This window comes from Lottia gigantea (assembly GCF_000327385.1).
Source record: "Lottia gigantea unplaced genomic scaffold LOTGIsca_14, whole genome shotgun sequence".
In the NCBI taxonomy this organism is placed as follows: Eukaryota; Metazoa; Mollusca; class Gastropoda; family Lottiidae; genus Lottia; species Lottia gigantea.
In genome coordinates this window covers 816,298-835,797 of record NW_008707617.1, presented here as the reverse complement: position 1 = coordinate 835,797, position 19,500 = coordinate 816,298, and the positions used below count along the sequence as shown (strand labels likewise).

The 19,500-nt window shown below is 32.0% G+C and overlaps 3 protein-coding genes across 3 annotated transcripts in view; 2 read left to right on the top strand and 1 right to left on the bottom strand.

The window, feature by feature from the left end:
* Positions 1 to 939: 939 nt before the first annotated feature.
* Positions 940 to 7,524, top strand: LOTGIDRAFT_230616 (hypothetical protein; the record flags this gene model as incomplete). Its single annotated transcript, XM_009049627.1, has 7 exons — positions 940 to 1,118; positions 2,453 to 2,557; positions 4,348 to 4,572; positions 5,079 to 5,214; positions 5,816 to 5,979; positions 6,328 to 6,506; positions 7,462 to 7,524. Exons 2-7 carry the CDS (start codon positions 2,479 to 2,481, stop codon positions 7,522 to 7,524), a joined length of 846 nt encoding a protein of 281 aa, XP_009047875.1. The 5' UTR covers positions 940 to 1,118; positions 2,453 to 2,478.
* A 1,961-nt stretch (positions 7,525 to 9,485) lies between these two features.
* On the top strand, positions 9,486 to 16,747 carry LOTGIDRAFT_230615 (hypothetical protein; the record flags this gene model as incomplete). The annotated part of the gene is made up of 10 exons (XM_009049626.1): positions 9,486 to 9,597; positions 9,683 to 9,754; positions 9,919 to 9,986; positions 10,336 to 10,570; positions 11,216 to 11,364; positions 12,256 to 12,448; positions 13,248 to 13,332; positions 14,006 to 14,060; positions 15,310 to 15,339; positions 16,185 to 16,747. The coding sequence occupies 10 exons, from the start codon at positions 9,486 to 9,488 to the stop codon at positions 16,365 to 16,367; spliced, it is 1,182 nt and encodes a 393-aa protein (XP_009047874.1). The 3' UTR covers positions 16,368 to 16,747.
* Positions 16,748 to 17,720: 973 nt separating this feature from the next.
* The window catches only part of LOTGIDRAFT_157412 (hypothetical protein), a gene marked incomplete at both ends in the record, with an annotated part of 16,551 nt that continues 14,771 nt past the window's right edge, over positions 17,721 to 19,500 (bottom strand). The window contains one exon of the mRNA XM_009049625.1: positions 17,721 to 17,792. Within this exon, the coding sequence (XP_009047873.1) occupies positions 17,721 to 17,792 (72 nt within the window). The remainder of the gene's footprint in view (positions 17,793 to 19,500) is intronic.

Genomic DNA, 19,500 nt, shown 5'->3' with positions numbered 1-19,500 from the left:
GCAAAAACAATTTATGCTGGTAAATCAATGAGACGTGATTTGGGGACTCAAAACAATTTATTCTGTTTATTTTATGGAGCTGATTTCGGATTTAAAACAATTTATTCTGTTAAAGAGAGCTGATTTCGGGCTGTTTTTTTTTTAATTTGAAAGAGAGCATTGCATTGTTTATTTTAATATCTCAAACTGAGAGTTCTATAGGCTATAGGAATTCAAAGCATCCATGTGAAGGAACGCCATACTTTGAAGAAAGGAACCAGTAACACTATTTTGTTTGGTTTATAGACTATATATGTCAGTGTCTCAAGAATTACCGCACTGTCCAACGCGGATAATCCTACATGGTCGCACATGGATTTGAAATTTCGTCGACGAACTATGAATACAAGTATTGATTTAGATAAAAAAAAAATTCCTGTTTCTGAGACTAAGGTACGATACAAAACAATGTAATGTCGCAATGGTCCCTGTAATTCAATAAGGTAGGCCTATTGTAAATTTTTACTAAGCCCTTAAATCGACTTGATGCCATAGATTAGTTTGCAACATAGCCTACATCAATAGCAAATTAATAAAACCAATTTATAACCTGGGGTCAGCAGCATAGATCAAATATTATGGATATTAATTTTATAATAGTTTGCTGGGGAAACTCAGTCTAGGCTGGTTCGACTTTCAAAGCCAAATTAATAATATGTCCGGATAAATGTGATTGGCTAGAGAACATTCAAAAACAGCAAAAATATGAAAAGTTTGAAATACTGGTATTTTACGGGATTAATGCTGGTTTTTTCATTGACGGACCAAGTAGGCCTACGGTGTATTTTAAACTCCTACGGAGTGTCTTATATTACAGGGAGGAGTTGCGATGTATCATATATAGGCCACATATGTGCAATATTATATAACCCTAAACAACCGGAAACTATTTGAAGTAGGCCTATTTCACATGGACGGGTACTCTTCTATGGTAGGCCAAGCATTAATTCGTAATAATATAGTGTTTGTTGATTCGCTGACCTTTCAAATATTACTCTACATTTATTTAATATTTTACTCAGCATTGTACTTAATTATGGAATTAAATATGGATAAATAGCAGAAAACCTGATGTTAAGGTAGGCCTAGTTGAGCTGTCTTAACTTTACAGTTTTACACTCTGTAGTGTAGCTAGATTAAAGGCGTTTTTGTAGGCCGATTCTATTTGATAGATTTATTGCATTTGTGAACCAGGAAGTTTGGACTAATCGGTAAATTTGTGAGACATATTTGTGATAGATATATATTACAAATTTTGCATTTGTAGACCACTGCTAATCTAAACGAAATTGCGGCAAATCCTACTGTCATGTCGAAACCAAATCAAATCGGCCGACTAAAACGCCTTGAATGCTACAGAGTGTTGTATTTAAATGGCTTTAAATAACTATAACACGCATTTTCTTGGAATTCCCCCACTTTTTCTACTTAAACTTGAACATTTGTCATTCATTTTTCGTCTTGAAACGGAAATCTGCTTGTCCAAGAGTTTCAAATCAAATAAGAGAAGGTTAGGAATCATTTTTCAGTTTCATGCATGTAGACTAGTGGTCCCCTCCCCCTCACCCTCCCCCTGCCCCCTTTACAAGTTTCTCCCTAGTGGTTTCTCCACACTGCCACAGACCCCATAGTGGTTTCCACCTCTTTTTTTTAATCCTAGTGGGTATACTAAATGGTTTTTCGCCCTAATCAATTTATAATAAACTAATCAAAAACTTTTAATCTTTTACCAATTATTGTGATGGATTAACACAATATACTTTCAATATAATCTAATAGGGCTTTGCTTTAATGTTAATTCATTCATTAAATTTTTTAATTCGTCACTAATTTGAGACTAGTGGTTGAAAGATAACAAGTTGTAACTAACAGGGATTGTAAATAGGTTTTCTAAACTTTTTTTATCGGAACACTGATAACATCAATTTGCACCATTCCATTTGTGGTTCTTGCAAATCCATTAAAATGAACGTGTTTTAAAACGTCACTAGAGGGGTGCTATCGGAAGCTACTATTAAAATATATGCAGTTCCCTCTAGTGACACATAAAAAGTTTACAATCCCTTTAAATATAACTTGTTTAAGTTTATACACTATTCATTTACACTCACAAGTGTTGTATCCTGCCAAATGATCTTGATCTAGATATATGATATATTGTTCATGTTTAAATCAGTGTTCAATATTGATAGTGATAATAAACTTATTAATAATCAAATAATATCAGTTGATAGTCAAAATTATAATAATCTCGCTAAATAAAACTACTGTACATAATAAAAATAATTTGTTATTTCTTTGTTTTCACTTCCGAATTTATTCACAGTCTTTGGCTCTATTTAAGTCTCAATTTTAGATCTTCTCGGACCCAATTTGGACATTTTGTCATCACTGTATGGTTGTTTAATTTCAGATTGTTAAAAATGATAAGTAAAAAGGATGTTTTGGAGGTTAAGCTTATATTTGCTGCTGTATATAATTATCAATGGTTTTGAAGCATTCAATTCATGTACTGGAAGTAAGTATTATTTACTATCTGTCCACAATGTTTACAGAATCATATTTTGCAGATAAATACCACCTGGCACTGGCTATTTGCACCGTCTCGATGCGTGTTCTCCATGGCTGCTAAAGACGGTATGGATAAGATAAGACACAATAGGCCGCTAGTTTCTGTTTTCTTTTAAAGCGTGAAGCCATTTTGTTTGTCAAGAATGATATTAAGTGACTTTGTAGGGTTAGGTAGGGATGGCTATATGTTTTTTAATGCCCATTTTTGTACTATCACAGTGAGAATAGCCACGGCCATCTTAAGATTGTCTTTGGGTTGATGAAAAAATATGTAAATCTGATTTACAGTAGGTGAATTTTCGGTTTATAACTTGGGTCATTGTAATGCATATGTAGCATCCATTTCCATCAATTTGATTCAGTTTATTACAGTGAAACTGTACTAGATTATGACATAGCAAATACTTGCCATCATTCAATCTGGCAATAGTGATGACAAAATGTGATCAAATAGTACCACAAACAGATGTGCGACGAAAAATCAGATTGGAACACAAAGAAACTAAAAAGTTTCCTGAATGCAAACAAGAAGAGGAAACCACTCTTGAATGTCTTAAATCATGCAGAACTTCAAAAAGCACATTTCAAATGATTTCCCTTTAAGTGATACTACGTCTTAGAATGAACATAAAATTTAAGTTCTGGAAAAGGTCAGTATTAGTCTATATTCATCAGTTAGCTTACCTAGTGTCATAAAGTTACAACAGAATCCAGGTAAAATCTGGAAAATTGGAAAATTCATAAAAATAAGTAATTATTGTAAAACGCTTAATTTTGATATAAGCGTTTTCAATAGTTAATTGCATTTTTATGGATAATTACTAAGTTTTTTGGATTTATTGGATTATATAAGGATCCTGTTATGTTATTAATGACACGTGATATATATACTGATGAATATATGCTCTTATTGACCAAGTTTAAAATTTTTCAATTTTATGTTAATTCTAAGACGTAGTAAAGACATATTTAGATACTTATGATTAACATTTCCTGATAATTCATATACGGAACCTCTAGATTATTTCATACTTTGATATCAAAAAGAAGTGAAACTAAATTTTTAAATGCAAATATTAAAACAAGACTTCTTTTAGATTTATGAAAATAGGGAAGTTTTTGCATTTTATTAATAAAAGGGACATTCCCCTTTTTTTTGAAGGTCGAACTATTATATTGTTCACTTTGTGAAAACTATACACCAAAATCAAGATAAATGTGCCGTGCCCTTTAACATATCTGAAAGTTTTAACGAAAAAAATCCAGCTGTTCATTTTTAAACGACAAAAATATTTAAAATCATTATGTAAGGTTGCTAGGTTCGTTATGCCTTTTGGAAGCAGTTAGATAACTACTAATAATATTGAGCCATTATAAAGCCAAACACCAAAACTAAGTCAAACTGCTTAATTAACAATTAGTACTCTCAGTTTTTAATCAACACTTTTAAAACAAAATCAAATTGGACAAGAAGATACATAGATATAAATAACATACTGTAGAAATATTTTCAGGTATAATTTACGAAGTTTTTTATCATTAAAACTTTTTAAAGATATATGTTATGGTGATAAAGTTTATGACCAAAGTATTACTAAGAATACCGGGCATTCTCACCCTTGTGGAACACCTGATGCCACCTTACGATATGACTTTATCAAAAAACAATTTGTATATTTAATTCTGAGATTCTCATGATCGGGAAATAAAACTTTTTGATTTATGATTTGTTTTCAGCGATTACATTTTGTATCCAGAATGGTTACAACTGTTATTTGTCATGTAAACAAGAGAGAAATGTAACATTGGTGAAAGAAGATGGCTGTTCAAGTCCAAATGTGCTGTACACAAACACTACTGGCAATTTAGTCCAGATTAATGCTAGTACATCGGAAGAAGCAGTTTATTCTTGCTGTAAAAATAAAAATTGGTTATGTTCCAGTACTGTTATTGTATTTCATGGTAAGGTCTTTCAACGTGAGGTCATGGAATCATTTCTTTCTGAAAGGGCCTCTCTTCCCCATCACAACTATTTAAGCTGATTCAAGTTTCAATTTTGACTGTCTTCATTTCAATGAACATTCCAATATCTACTGATTTTGCCAGTTAGTAATGCATGTCCTAGAATGTACACAATCTAAATTTGAAGAGTGAGGAGACCAGAAGTCAGATTTTAATTCTGGAAAGTGGTATGGATGGGTGGAATTAAAATGAACATGACTGTTAAGTTTCATTCTAATTCCCAAGTTTATGGATGATTCTTTATTTTTTATTTTTTATATTTGAATTATTCAATTGACTGCACAAATAATAATCCCTCACTGGAGGTTATGCTTATATGCCTGTACCTGTGCTTTTGTAGCATTGCTTAACCACAATGTAACAGTCTATAATGCAAGCCTTTAATGAATCTTATATGATGAAAATTTCTTGCCTTATATTGCATGTTGCCAATTTTTATATTGCAGAAGTTAAAGATGTATTGTGTATTTGGGACTTAAAAAATGTCACAGTATTGAGCTGTTCAGTGGCTGGTATACCAGATGATAACATCTCTAATAAGTTTCAGATGAGTATGAATATCAACTTGATGTTTGGTGACCGGTATGTATACTTAAGGAAAGAGGTTTTCTAGCCTTTGTATGTGCATCTGGAACACCTTTGACTTCTATTTGGGATATTCCCATTATTCGTCTGATGCCTGTGGTACCTGCAATTTCAGAAAGAGTTCACCAGAAATGATGCAGCTCCCACAAGAGAATTTGTAACCATTGCCTTATAAAACTTTTTACCAAGTCTTATTTTATGCAAATCAGAGCGCTAAATATCCTTTTTTATGATAAAATGGCTGGTTTCGAATACAGTGAGGCAAACATTTGGTAAATCAAGTCAGTCCAGTAATACTACTACTACTGGACTAACTTAATTTACCACTGGTGGTTATGAATTCTTATGCAGGAGCTGCGTCATTTCCAGTGAACTCTTTCTGGAATTGCAGGAACCACACGCATCGGACGAAGAATTGGAATGTCCCAAATAGAAAGTCTCTGATACACATAAAAAGGCTAGAAGACCTCTTTTCAATGCCTTTAAGGTCATGTGAGGTTTTTTGTATATTGTGTTTTGCATTTGAAAGAAAAGAAGTTGTTCCAGTATTTTTCTTACAAGTTGATTTGAAATTAGACCAGGCATCTTTTTATTTCAGAGATTATGATAAACCTTGTGCTGCCATTTCAAAGTTTGATTTCACCTGTCCATTTGAAAAAAGTTACTATGACAGCGATATTGATATATATGTAACTATGGTGGCCAAAAATGATGTTAATGTCACCTCTGAAAAAAACTATCAAATTATTCCGCTGGATAATGGTATGCTAATCAATATTTTTTGATGCGATTCAATTTATTAATTTTTCTGATGAAAATATTGTTTCATTAGAGGAAATTTTTCTGTATGATTTTTGTACACCAAAATAAAAACAAAGCTGCTAAGGGTAGATGTTATTTTGGACTGCCATGCTATCTTTCAACTTCCAATCAAAGCTCTTACAAGCGAATACTTTCTGTTGCCAATATCTTGATAAGGCTTTTAGGAACCAAAACATGAGTTAGTTTCTTGCATAGGTTAAAAAGTGTAAAAGAAGGGTCTGAAACTGACATACTATTCAATCCCTTCAACAGAGAAAACTGATACTTTAGTGGATTATTTAATTACAGCAAAATATAAAGAATTAATCATAGAAGTTGACAAAGTAACACCTGAAACCTGTACATTAATCCTAACATTACCAGATGATTGGAACCTGAATTTAGAGGACATTTGTTTCCCACCGTGCCAAATCACTATTGAAATCAGTTACAGTGATTCTGTAATCAATTATAATTTCATTGAATCTGTAAGTTTTATGATCATTTACAAGTTTATTTATTATATGCCCACATTTGGGTAAGCTTATAGTGGTAGTTATTGCCACATTTTGAAAAAACTTTTATTTACCAATCATATGGCTACCCTTTCCAGCGAGGTTTATCAAGTCCGCTAATCTAATACGCCTCAGAATGTACCTATTGTTCGTGTTACATTATCCCGTCGTTGGAAAGGGCAGCCATGTGATTGGTTAAAACAGAGGTCAAGGAAAGGTTAACAGAATGAAAAGTCAAGAAAGATATTGTTAGACCTGACTGCAGTGGTTAGGTACAAAGCTAATAGCTAATAAAACATTCGAAACGAAAATAATCGAATACCAACAGAAGTTAGGTCTAATTTTCGAAAATCAACAAAATCATAAAAATTTTATATGAGTCATTGCCCTTGATCTTCTAAACTTATTTAATATTTATTAGCTTGTGAACACTCTAGAAGTCAAATTCTTATTTAATGAAGTGCCCTATTGATAGAATTTTTTGGAGAAGTGTATGACTTAAGGTTGAATGATGATTGTGATTGTTGCTTTTCTGCCAAATCTTCTCATTTATACAAAGCTGTCAGTGGATGTATAATATCTTGCCTGGCTATTTAGAAGAATTTAATGAATTCCAGCCTATTTATATGTATCCTGAATGTATGGTAATTTGAGACAAAACAGTTTTGCTAATCCTAAGCTTCTGCATTTTTTCACGATGACAGGAACATCAGATAGCAGAATTGAACAAATACACACTATAGTAGAAGTGATATATATACATGCTTACAAATTTTAAGCTCTTTAAGTCAATGGACACAATAGACAGGTGCGCCATTTTTTATTACCGATTGCAAAAGTCTTGCAAAACGATAGAGGGCCTAATTTCTTATTTTAGGGACAGGGCATACAATTTTATGGCAGGAAGTTTGCGATTTTTTTTTTTCAGGAACAGATCAATCAGCTCATCAGCATCAATCGTATGCACGATATCGGCATTCATCACCATTAGGTGACAATTAGTAGATCACATCACGCTCCTTAGTAGGACAATTTTCAATGGACCTTGTGGAACTTTATTATCAGTTTGATAAATTTAACTGTTACAAAATTTGTCATGGGTCGAAAGGCAGCTGCCTAGTTTGCCTATAGGTTAATCTGCAATTTTCCGTAATTTTATAAAATATTTTGTTTTAACGAAATAAGTATTTCTTTTAAACGAAATATATGATACCATTTTGTTTAAACGAAATATATGATATTATTTCGTTTAAACAAATGAATTATTTCGTTAAAACGAAATATGTTATACAAGTATGGAAAATTGCGCCTTAGGGGCTCTGTAGATTTTACTAACTGATACATTTTCTTTTGATATTGGGTAGCATTTTCAGTACAATGGTAATATTATTAGTCTTATAATATGTTTGTTTTTTTTCTCTGAAAATAATACAGTTTGATTCGGAATTTAAAGATGGGTTTCCTTATTTTTTAGTGTCAAATTAAGCAAACTTATTGATTAAATGGTGTTTCTAAAGAATTATCATGCATTCCTAATCATATCAGTATGTTCTTCATGTATATAATTAAGAGTTATAACCAATAATAAATGTCCATGTATGCACAGTCGGAAAAAAAAGAGAGTTTTTGATCATTCTTGATTAGTCAATCATTGGAATTCAGCTGGTAATTCTTGAGACAAACTGGTATATTTCCAAGTCATTAGAACACCTCTACTTTCTATTCATATAAGTATTAGCATTTTCATTTTCATAAATAAAAATAAGGGAACCCATCTTTAATGTGTAGGTAGATATGACTCAATCTAATTATAGTAACACCAAATAAATAGGAAAATTCAAGAAAAGTACTCCCACATGTACACCAAGAGACTCGTGACTCAAAACAAAAACCTGAGTACTTGAGTAATTCTTTAGTTCATGTCATACTTGATCCCCTACTAACTTTTTAAACCAAATATTTCCTTGTTTCAGTAGTAAACCATCATAGATTCACTTTTACATATTATTAATGACAAATGCACATAAATTATTGTTTGAAATAGTTTTATGACCATTGTGACTCAATCTGAATAGATATGATATGGATTATTTGTTTCCTGTTTTCATACGCCCACTGTTCTTGCTTGATTTTGACGAAACTTGGGTGTTGGGAGCCGCGGTGGCTCAGTGAGTTAGACGCTTGCTCGCTTACCTAAAGGTCTAGGGATCAATCCCAACATAGGTCGAGATAATACCTTTGGATTTTTCAAACTGGTCAGTGATGCAGGTACGAGGGGCTGACATGGAAAAAGCGTCTAGTCGTTCGGATGAAACGGATGACCCATGTGCTACAGGCTGTGCACTTTAAAGATCCCTCAACAGTTGGAAATCGAAAAAGAGCAGGCTAATGCCGCTGTCCTGGCAAAATTTCCCTCATTGCGCCCTGCATGGTGTTGCCCGTCTTCATTAGCCCACATGGTGCAGAAAAGTAGGACATAAAACTCCATTCATTTCATTTCATTTACTATTCTTGCCTGATTTTGAAGAAACTTAGGTATTTGTAATCACCCAAAGATGAATCCTATTAAAAATCAGAAAAAGATCGAAAAATATTTAGAATGAGTTATTGCCCTTGTTCTTTGAAATTTTTATGATTTTGGTGAAATTGTTTAATGAATGATGCCAGTTGAACATCAAAAAATATTTGATATATATTATTGACCTTTTTCTTGAAAATGCTTTCAATTTTTCGCACATAAACACTAAAAGGCATGATTCTTATTGGATTTGACTAAACTTGGTAATATTATTCAGTATGACACCAAAAAGTTCAAAAGAAGTATATGATGGTGGTTGAATATTTCATACTGGTGATTATATTAAAATGTAAAAGGAGGCCATCTAATGTTTGAATATGAATGTTTTTTAGCATAATAGAACTACAGATAAAAGACATGTCCCCTCAATCAACATGACAAACCTACGGCCTAATACATTACATAATCTTAGCATCAAATGGAAGATGATAGAAGATGCAATTTGGAGCCATATTGCAACTTTGAACTTTACAACCAAGGTTGGAGGTAAGACAAACCTTGCATTACATTTTAATTAGTTACGCTAAACAAATTGTGACCTTTGACCATGAGTTATCTTTCCTCATTCCAGTTGACCCTGCTGTAAATGGGTACGATGGTCTTCGAAAGATCAAGGCTCAAAGATTTTGCCAAGGACCAGCTGGTAGACAGAGAACTCATGAACATTAGATGTTGGATGTTTCTATTTTTCAAATCAGAATGTATATATATATATGCTTGATGTCTATAAATAATATTTAGTTTTAATAGGTAATTTTGTTAATTATTGCTATATTGTGATTTTTTAATTTTCCTGTATCTTTTCAGTACCAAAAACGTCTCCATTAGTATTAAATAAGGCCATAGGTAACCAGTTTGTAGGTATTTATATTAAAGTAAGTACATTTTTAGGTGTTGATTTGAGTTTTGAATATATATAAATAGTCTTCTAAAGTACTAGAAATGTATGCAAATCGCTTAATTCCTTCAAAAATAAGAATTTCTTTTATATTTCTGTGCATGTATTTTCTTTGAAAGTGTCTCAAGAAAAAACGACTAGTCTTTTAACGTTCAAATGCGAGGTGAGCTATTACTGAAAGGTTTAGGTAAAAAAGATTCCGTTTCTGAGACTACGGTACAATTGGTAAAAAAAAATGGAGCGGCTGTCCCTTTAACTTTAGAATATAACTGTACAGCCAGCTTTTGATTGATTCCAAAATATTTTATTAATGCTTTTTTTTCCAGGAAAGATCTGAAGATTGTTATTATGGCCCAATAAGCTTGGTTCTCAATAAAACCACACCCTGTGTAGATGGTCCAAGGTCTCGCAGGTCTTTACCAGATTCACAACACTTGAACTTCTCACAGACTGTGTTTGTGAAATATAATGATACAGGAAATGAAAGTGTCACATTGCAGTATGCTACGTCTGCTGGGATATCGAGTGAAAATTCTGAAGTGTTCTTCTCAACTCCACAAGGTAAGTGGTACCAAATCTGAAACAGGGTACAATTTAGATAGAAAAAATTGATTTGCAATTTATAACCTCAAATTTCAAATGAAATTGTGACCCACATTTCATAAAAATTTGATAGTAATTCAAATGTTCCAGCTGCAAATTTCATATAAAATTTGCCAATGACGTTAGTCTTTAAATCAAGACTGTCTAAAATTGCCATATATTTCTAGATTTGACATAAATTTTCATAGAAAATATATACAATTTGATTTGATTGGCAGATGGTCGTGATGAATTCTGATTTTGAAGTTAACACTTGGTTTATTTATTTGTCTAATCATAGGAAATATTGGATCTCAAAAGGGGTCCATTTGACTTAAAAATAGGATGCATTGCTGCTTCAATTGAACCCTGATCTGAGAATGTATAAAGCTGTAAATTTTATAATATGATACATGAAAGAAACGGCCTGACATAGAAAATGGGAATGATTTAGGGGCAAAATGGAAAGTATTGAATTGGTAAGGAGCCTTATGGGATGACACCAAGCTGTAGATCTAATTACAATGATAGTCATATTGATCAAAAATACAATCTTATAATTAGTAAGGCTGTTTTTAACAACCACCCCATGTCTTTATCGAATAGTTCACTTTGATATTTTAGAGGTTAAAAATGTGAAACGTCTTACTGTGATAAAATACAACAGAACACATGATTCACTTACTATAGACAGTATTGATGGAGTTGACAGTTTACATTATTATTGGTGCTATGGTGAATATTTAGAGGAAAAACAACTAGTAGACTGTAAGGTAAGAAAACCAAAACAATTCCTTGTTTAGACTGAAATCTTTACTGGCAATAGTGCCAGCCTGATAGAACCAGTCGTCGAGTTTTTTTCTACTAGTTGAAAACCCTTATGCAAGTAATCGGGGTTTCCGGATTATTGGCAACCGGATAAACGCAGCTCCACTGTACTTAAAGTATAATAAAACATGGTGCTCACTTCTTGGAATTTTATTTAGCATAGCTTTCTGGAAAGTTAAGTTTAAGGTGTTAAGAAAAGGTGTCTTTACTGATTTTGAATCAACAATCAAGCTTTTACCATGCATGGAATATGTAGTACAGTGGTGTAACCTAGATTCGTGCATATAAGGATTCAACACCGAATTCCACAAAATTAAAAAACAACATTTTTTTTTTTTGTCTTAGATTTTTCCTCAGATATTCTTTTATTGGTTTGTTTCGATTTCCTTTTTGAATTCCCCACTTAGACTCATGAGAAAACAACTTGAGAACGGCTGCAAAATCCGTCACCTTTTTCATGTTCGATCTATAAATAAGTTGAGAAAAACACATTGTATGGATACCGGGTGGTACAATTATCATTTCTTAGTATTTATCTTTAATATCAATTCATTATAACTAGTTTAGGATGAGCTTATATCAATTAAGTTTGAGTTTACACTTTATGTTCAATCAGTTCACTATAGTTCAAAGTTCAAATATTTGAATTATTACCATAGATGTATGATTATTACATACATCACATATTTCCCATATGTTACATGATTGCCTTCTCTTTTTCAAATTGAGCTAATAATGCTTTTTTGGGAAACTGGATCAGAATTGAATTAAAAGTTCTTGATCACATAAGAACATAAGGAAGTGGTATTTGATACTAATACTGTGTTTGATTGCAGTCTATTGGACATGTAGTGTTGAAAGATGTCAAGAAAACAAGTTACATTGAGAGACGAAGTTCAAACGCCAATGTTAACTGCTCAAATTGTCAGCTACATTATGGTGTGGCAATTCAACAGCTCAATAAAACTAGCTCCATATTGTGGGATTCGGCATCAGAACCACTAGTAGATAATGTTTATGAAGCCACAGGTAAGCTTACCAATACCTAGAAGATATTTTTCATGACGTTTTTTCTCAAAACTTGGTGAAAAACCTGGTGAAACCATTCATTATCACCTAAGGTTAATAAATCGTAAAAATATTTAAAATGAGTTGTTGCTCTTGTTTTTGAAAAATATTCAGCTTTTAGCTTTTTAACAGTCTTGAAGATACAATTCTTGACAGATTTGGACAAATAATCACAATGAATCTTAACGCTGCTGCAGACTGAGAGGAACTAGCTGAGCAACATTCTCACTACTTTTTCACCACAGACGAGTCCTCTCCTCGGAGCTTTTGTCTCACTAGAAACCTTTGGCCATTTGCATACGTCAAAGAAAACAACCGAAAAAAAAATGAAGACTGCATCCATTTCACGTAAAATGGCCTCATTTCCTGTTTTGGAATTCCTCAGAATTATTATTCATGTTCAGCAAGTTGATCTTCTAAAATTGCATCATTCACAGTCACGTCACAGTGAATTAGGGCCTCTTGAAGCAGAAAATATCAAACAGGATAAATATTTTCCTCACAGTCTCTCGAGATAGAAATCTCTCTAAAAATTCAGCACACACAGGGGAAACAGCTCCGCTCTCAACCTCTTGTCTGCAGCAGATAAAATAAAAAGAATCAGAAAATACTTGATAGGAGTTATTGCCCTTGTTTTTGGTAACACTTGAAAATATCAAGCTGGTATTTCATAATAATCCAGAGGGACCCTATCAAACATATAAATGATTAAAAAATATTATCATAATGCCTCTTTAAATGATATTTTGTATTTGTTTAGGAGAGAATCAATATAAATATCTGTACATAGCGGTCGGTATTTTGGCACTGGTATTTATTGTTTTTATAGTATGCTGCATGAACAGGTAAGTATTTTTGGTTAAGTGTGGAAAACATATTTAAAGGGATTTAAAAGACTGAAGTTTTCTGGATCATGTATATATCAGAGACACTTATAGCTTCTATTTTCACTATTTCAATTTCTACTTCAATGGTTGTAATTGCCGAATCATTCATCACCAAATACTATACAAGCATATAAGTATGGTCCAGTTTACTGAGAATCGCTGAAATGAGAAATCATAACAAGCATTTGATGAATGTATCTAGGCTTAAGAAAAATTTTGCAAATTAACTAATATATGCATCTGTCTGCTCCATCCAAGGTCTGTACATTTGGGAGAATCAAACCCTCCCTTCCACGAAATCAAATTTCTCACAGAACAAAGTATTTCATCGTTGAATGTTGAATTAAACCAAACGTTCGTTTCATTTTTTTTTTTTTTATTAATTTCTATTTTTAATCAAGCCACTTCAGTTTGTGTCTACAAAAAGTGTATTCTAAGAAGCATTTGACACTGAATGCACTTTTTGTTCATGACAAAAACTTCTATCGTTGGAGCTTGATGAAATTTGATTGGCTGAGGATATCATTAAATTGATAAATGTTCAAGCGACTTGTCTTAAGAACCTTTTACCGAAGTGACTAAATTCCTTTTTGGTTGATAGAACATTCAAGTAATTTTGTCTATTTCACAGGTGCTATCGACAGGCCAAAAAGGTGCCGCAGCCAACGTGGCCAATGGGAAAGATTGTAAGTTGATCTTTTTTTTCCATAATTCCCTTAAAGATGGGTTCCCTTATTTCCATTTATGAAAATGAAATTGCTAATACTTATATGAATAGAAAGTAGAGGTTTTCTAATGACTTGGAAAAATACCAGTTTGTCTCACATGTCCATAATGAATTCATAATTAGCTAAATTAGAAGAGAATTATCAGCAGAATTCCAATGAGTGACCAATCAAGAAAGGTCATAAGGTCTAAATTTGTTTATCCAGACTGTACATACATTTATGATTGGTTAACACTCTTAATTATATGCAATAATAACATAATGATATGATTAAGAATATATGATAACACCATTTAATCAAAAAGTTAATTTGATACTAAAAAATAAGGAAACCCATCTTTAAGTTACTTTTGTTTTTTAAATACAGTTCTGGATATTTTGTTTAGAATTTACTAAAATTAATGGAAACAAAATGAATTGAGTCAAATTTTCATAAGATATGTTTTCTGTGCACATTAATTCTTGGTCTGCATAATGAAACAAAACAACTAATAGTGCATTCAGATGACAAAAGTTAAGGCATCTTAACTATCCACCATTCTTCGAGCCTTTTTTTTTTTAGTCATCTGAATGCGACCAGTCAACTTAAGCTACATTAACTTGCACCTACATGGAGGTGGCTTAAAACCTGGCTTGGAAAGTGAAGCCAGCTTAGTTTTGCCGTCTGAAAGCAACTGTCTAACATTAGGCCAGATATGTCATGTCCGTCCGTGCACATTCTTCTAAACAAATTACCTTGTCACAACGCACACCAAAAACCTGTAAACCAGACTCACAGAACAATTGATAATTAAGCTGTCTTAACTTTTGTCGTCTGAACGCACTATAAGATATTTTAATTGAGTCACACCGACACAAACACAATATAAATAAATATATGTATTTAAAGGGATTGTAAAGAGGTTTCTTTAAAATGTATTAAAGACACTGAAAACAACGATTTGTGCCATTCCAATTCCAATCTGATGTCTGTTGTTCCTGCAATTCCATTAAAACTTAATTGTTTGAAATTGTCAATATTACAAAGATCAATAGCAGATTTGTGACAGTGACATCATAAAAGACTTAACTTTAGTGGCAGTGCAAGATCCACAGATGTCTAATTGAAAATTGATGCAAATTGATTATTGGAAAAAAAAGATTGGAAAATCTTTGCAAAATCCCTTAAGATAATTGTGCTTACCTTTTATCCATATAATCTTTTTCAGGAGATCCAACCATATGATAGTATAAATCAGGTAAGACCACAAAGCATAATTTTCATGTGAATTTGAATTTTCAATTTGAAATTTGAATCAAAAAGCATAATTGTTTTCAATATTATGAGTTTGATACTATAATTTTGAATGTAGAGATGTACATTATCCTCATGACTGTATATTGCAGTATCAATAGATTTTAACAAACAAGATCAGACAAACTCAAAATCAAATATTAGGTCCTTAAGGCTTTAAAAGGATAGTCAATCTAAATATTTAGACCATGAAATAGCATAAGCCTTGACTTTATTTATCTTCTGTGAAAGATTCATATGTATTTTTAGATTAAAGGTATTGTAAAGAGGTTTCTAAATTTTGTATGTGTATCCATGACACTTTTAGTATCAATTTGCACCATTCCAATATACAATCAGATGTCTCTGGTTCCTGCAATTCCACTAAAACTAAGTGTTTGATGACATCATTAATCGCAAAGGCCTTATGTGATACAAGCATATTTTCGCGATTAGTGACGTCATCAAACATTTATTTTTATTGACTATCAGTGTCCTCGATACACATAAACAATTTAGAAAACCTCTTGACAATCCCTTTAAGTAAAATATTGTTTAAACCAATATAAATATTTGCTGTACTTAAGAATAAAGCTCAATTCTATAGACTATTTTATTTTTATTTTCTTCTTATTACTTTTGAGAATTAACTCCAGAAAAATCAGAAATATATGTATAGTAACCTGCAAAAAAAAAATGAAAAAAACAGAACAAATCTTGATTGATTTTAAACATCAGAATGAAAGCTGTAATACAGACTGATATGCTTATTAGAATTAAAACTAAATATTAACTATTTATACATTTCAGTCATATGAACCTGAACCAGACTTGTCTTCAGTGTCAGACAGCCACCAAACAGACACAACTAAGACATTGTCTGACAGCGATCAATCTGATACATTTCATACATTCATACACACAGATTCATCAACCAGTGGTGCGTATTCCACAAACATTATTTTGAAGGACATTTCTGCTCAGTCATCTTAAAGGAACTGTCAAGGACAAGTATCAGGCCATTTTTGAAAATACTTATCTAAAAAAAATAAAAATAATGTACATAATACAGTGTTTAAGTTTGGTCAGAAATTTTGGCTGACTGAAGAAGATTTTGGGAGAAGTGACAGAGAAATTATATTCATAAACATAAAGATGGGGATATTCCTCAAATTCTCCAAAAAAGTGAGAATACAGTCTATTTTTATTAAAGTAGTGAAATACAGTTTATGATGAAAATAAGTTTTGGGTTAATCAGTGATATCCTATTAGAGTAATTGTATGTTAACATGAGAGGACAAAACAAGCTTGTTTATTGGGTGGCACTCTATTGGCAGGTCCTGAACAGATTCTGTCAGAAAAAAAAGAAGAAAAGAAACAAATATATGTGCAATATTTCGATGTTTGTACAGTGTTAAGGATTAAAAAAAGGGGGTTTTCCATTTCTCATGGATATTTGGTTATTAGTTTTAGTCATGTTGAACATGATGTTTTTGAATATAATTTTATTATTAGTGATACCGTAGATTTCTGAATATAATGCACAGTTTTTTTTTTTACCCCAAAATGGGCACCTTACAAAAGAGGATCGCACTATACATAAATACATACATTGCCATATTGATGTTTATAAGATCGTTTTGGGAGTTATAACAACTCACTAAGATTTAATGTATTTTGTAAATATTTTGTATTAATATATTTGAAATTAATAAACTGAATAGGTATTTTAACGCAATTAATTCCATAATGAGAGATGTTCTAAGGCGGTAATAAAATATAATTTTGATCACGGTCGAAGTAATTTGTATGGCTTTCATAGTATCAACAAGGGGTGCGCATTAGATACTGGTAAATTAATTTTTCCATGGGGGAAAAGAAGGGGTGCGCCTTATACACGCTTGCACATTATATTTGGAAATATATGGTAATTACTAGCTTTTTAACAATTCTTTTATGCATAATATATCTGTTATTCGCATCAAAATTTGTTGGCTTGTGAACATGATAGAGGTGACAATTTATGTCAGAATTTTATTATATTTTGTGTGTTTGATTAAATCAACAATATCTGCACAAATTAGATTTTTGGTATGATTTGACACAGATAGGTGACCGTCCTTGATATACTGAAAATGTATGAGGAAAGTAGGTGTATCTTGCTAGGCAACCACTTGTTAATATTTATCATATACATCTACCATCTTTTTTGTTAATATTATTACATTTATAAATATCATTTCATAAAATATTACTAAAAGTATTAATTTTTATACGCCCACATGAAATGTGGGGCGTATATTGCCGTCACCCATATCCGTCCGTCCACAATTGCTCGTAAACACTCTACAAGGCACAATTCTTGACTGATTTCGACGAAACTTGGTATGGTTGTTTGTGATCACCCAAGGATGAACCCTATAGAAAATCAGATGAATCGAAAAATATTTACTATGAGTTATTGCCCTTATTGCTCGTAAACACTCTAGAAGGTACAATTCATGACAGATTTTGATGAAACTTGGTATGAGTGTTCCTTATCACCCAAGGATAAACCCTATCGAAAATCAGAAAAATTGAAAAATATTTAGTATGAGTTATTGCCCTTGTTCTTGAAAACACGTTCAATTTTAGCTTGTAAACACTCTAGAAGGCACAATTCTTGATGGATTTTGTTGAAAGTTGGTGTGAGTGTTTGTAATGGCCCAAGGATAAACCCTATCAAAAATCAGAAAAATCGAAAAATATTTAGTATGAGTTATTGCCTTGTCTTGAAAACACTTCAATTTTTAGTTAGTAAACACTCTAGAAGGGACAATTCTTGACGGATTTTAACGAAATTTGGCTTGAGTGTTGGTTATCACCCATGGATTAAGCCTATTGAAAATCAGAAGAATCTAAAGATACTGAGTATGAGTTATTGCCCTTGATCTTGAAAACGCGTTCAATTTTTAGCTTGTAAACACTCTAGAAGGCATGTTTTTTGCCGAATTTTGACAATTGGTTTTATTAATCATTACCACGCTGAAGATTGAAATTTTCACGAGCTAAAGATTGAACACGTTTTCAAGAACTAGGGCAATAACTCATACTCAATATTATTCATTATCGCCCTAAAGAGTTAAAAAAAAGTGTATGACTGAAGGTTGAATATTTCATAATGGTGACTGTTGCTGTACTGCCAAATATTATTATTCAGAATCAAAGCTGCCAGTGGGCGTATATTACCTTGCCTGGCAAGCTATCTTGTTAATTTTATTGTTAGAACTTCTTCTTTCATCCATTTATTGTAGTTAAAATATTTGCTCCTTGACTAGTAGAGCTCAATTTCAACTGTATGTGTCACTTTTTATTGTGAGAATTCCACGTCTGGTTTGTCAGTCATTTTAGGAATGTAGAGGAGGAGGTGACAACAGTTCAATTGTCCCAGCTGTTATTAATATGACTCAAATTTTACCCTCAAACATTATATATTATAAATATAAATAAGTAAATTTGAGAAATGTGTAGAATATCATTATGTTACATTATATTACAGACAAACCAGATGTTGGACTTTATAATAAGTACTACAGACAGCTCCATCAGCTGAATTATTTACATGTATATACACTTTATTCTTTTAAGAGAAATTTGTTAAAAATTTATTTTGGGATATTCATCTTAAAAGTGACCCACAGTCCAGCACATTTGTGTATTAGTATGATGTTAGTTGAAAAGACACACCCACAAACATACACTGTATATTACGGAGCCCCTAAGGCGCAATTGTAAACATATTTATTTATTATTTCGTTTAAACGAATTAATTTTTTCGTCTATTTTGTTTAAACGAAATAATTAACCCATCTTTTTATTTCGTTTAAACGAAATAATTATTTCGTTTAAACGAATTAGTTATTTCGTTTAAACGAATTAATTATTTCGTTTGAACGAAATAAACATAGGGTATTTCGTTAAAACGAAATAATTATTTCGTTTAAACGAATTAATTATTTCGTTTAAACAAAATAATTATTTCGTTTTAACGAAATAACAATTTAATTCGTTTAAACGAAATAACATTTCGTTTTGACGAAATGATTAATTCGTTTAAACGAAATGATAATTCGTTAATCGAAAGTGA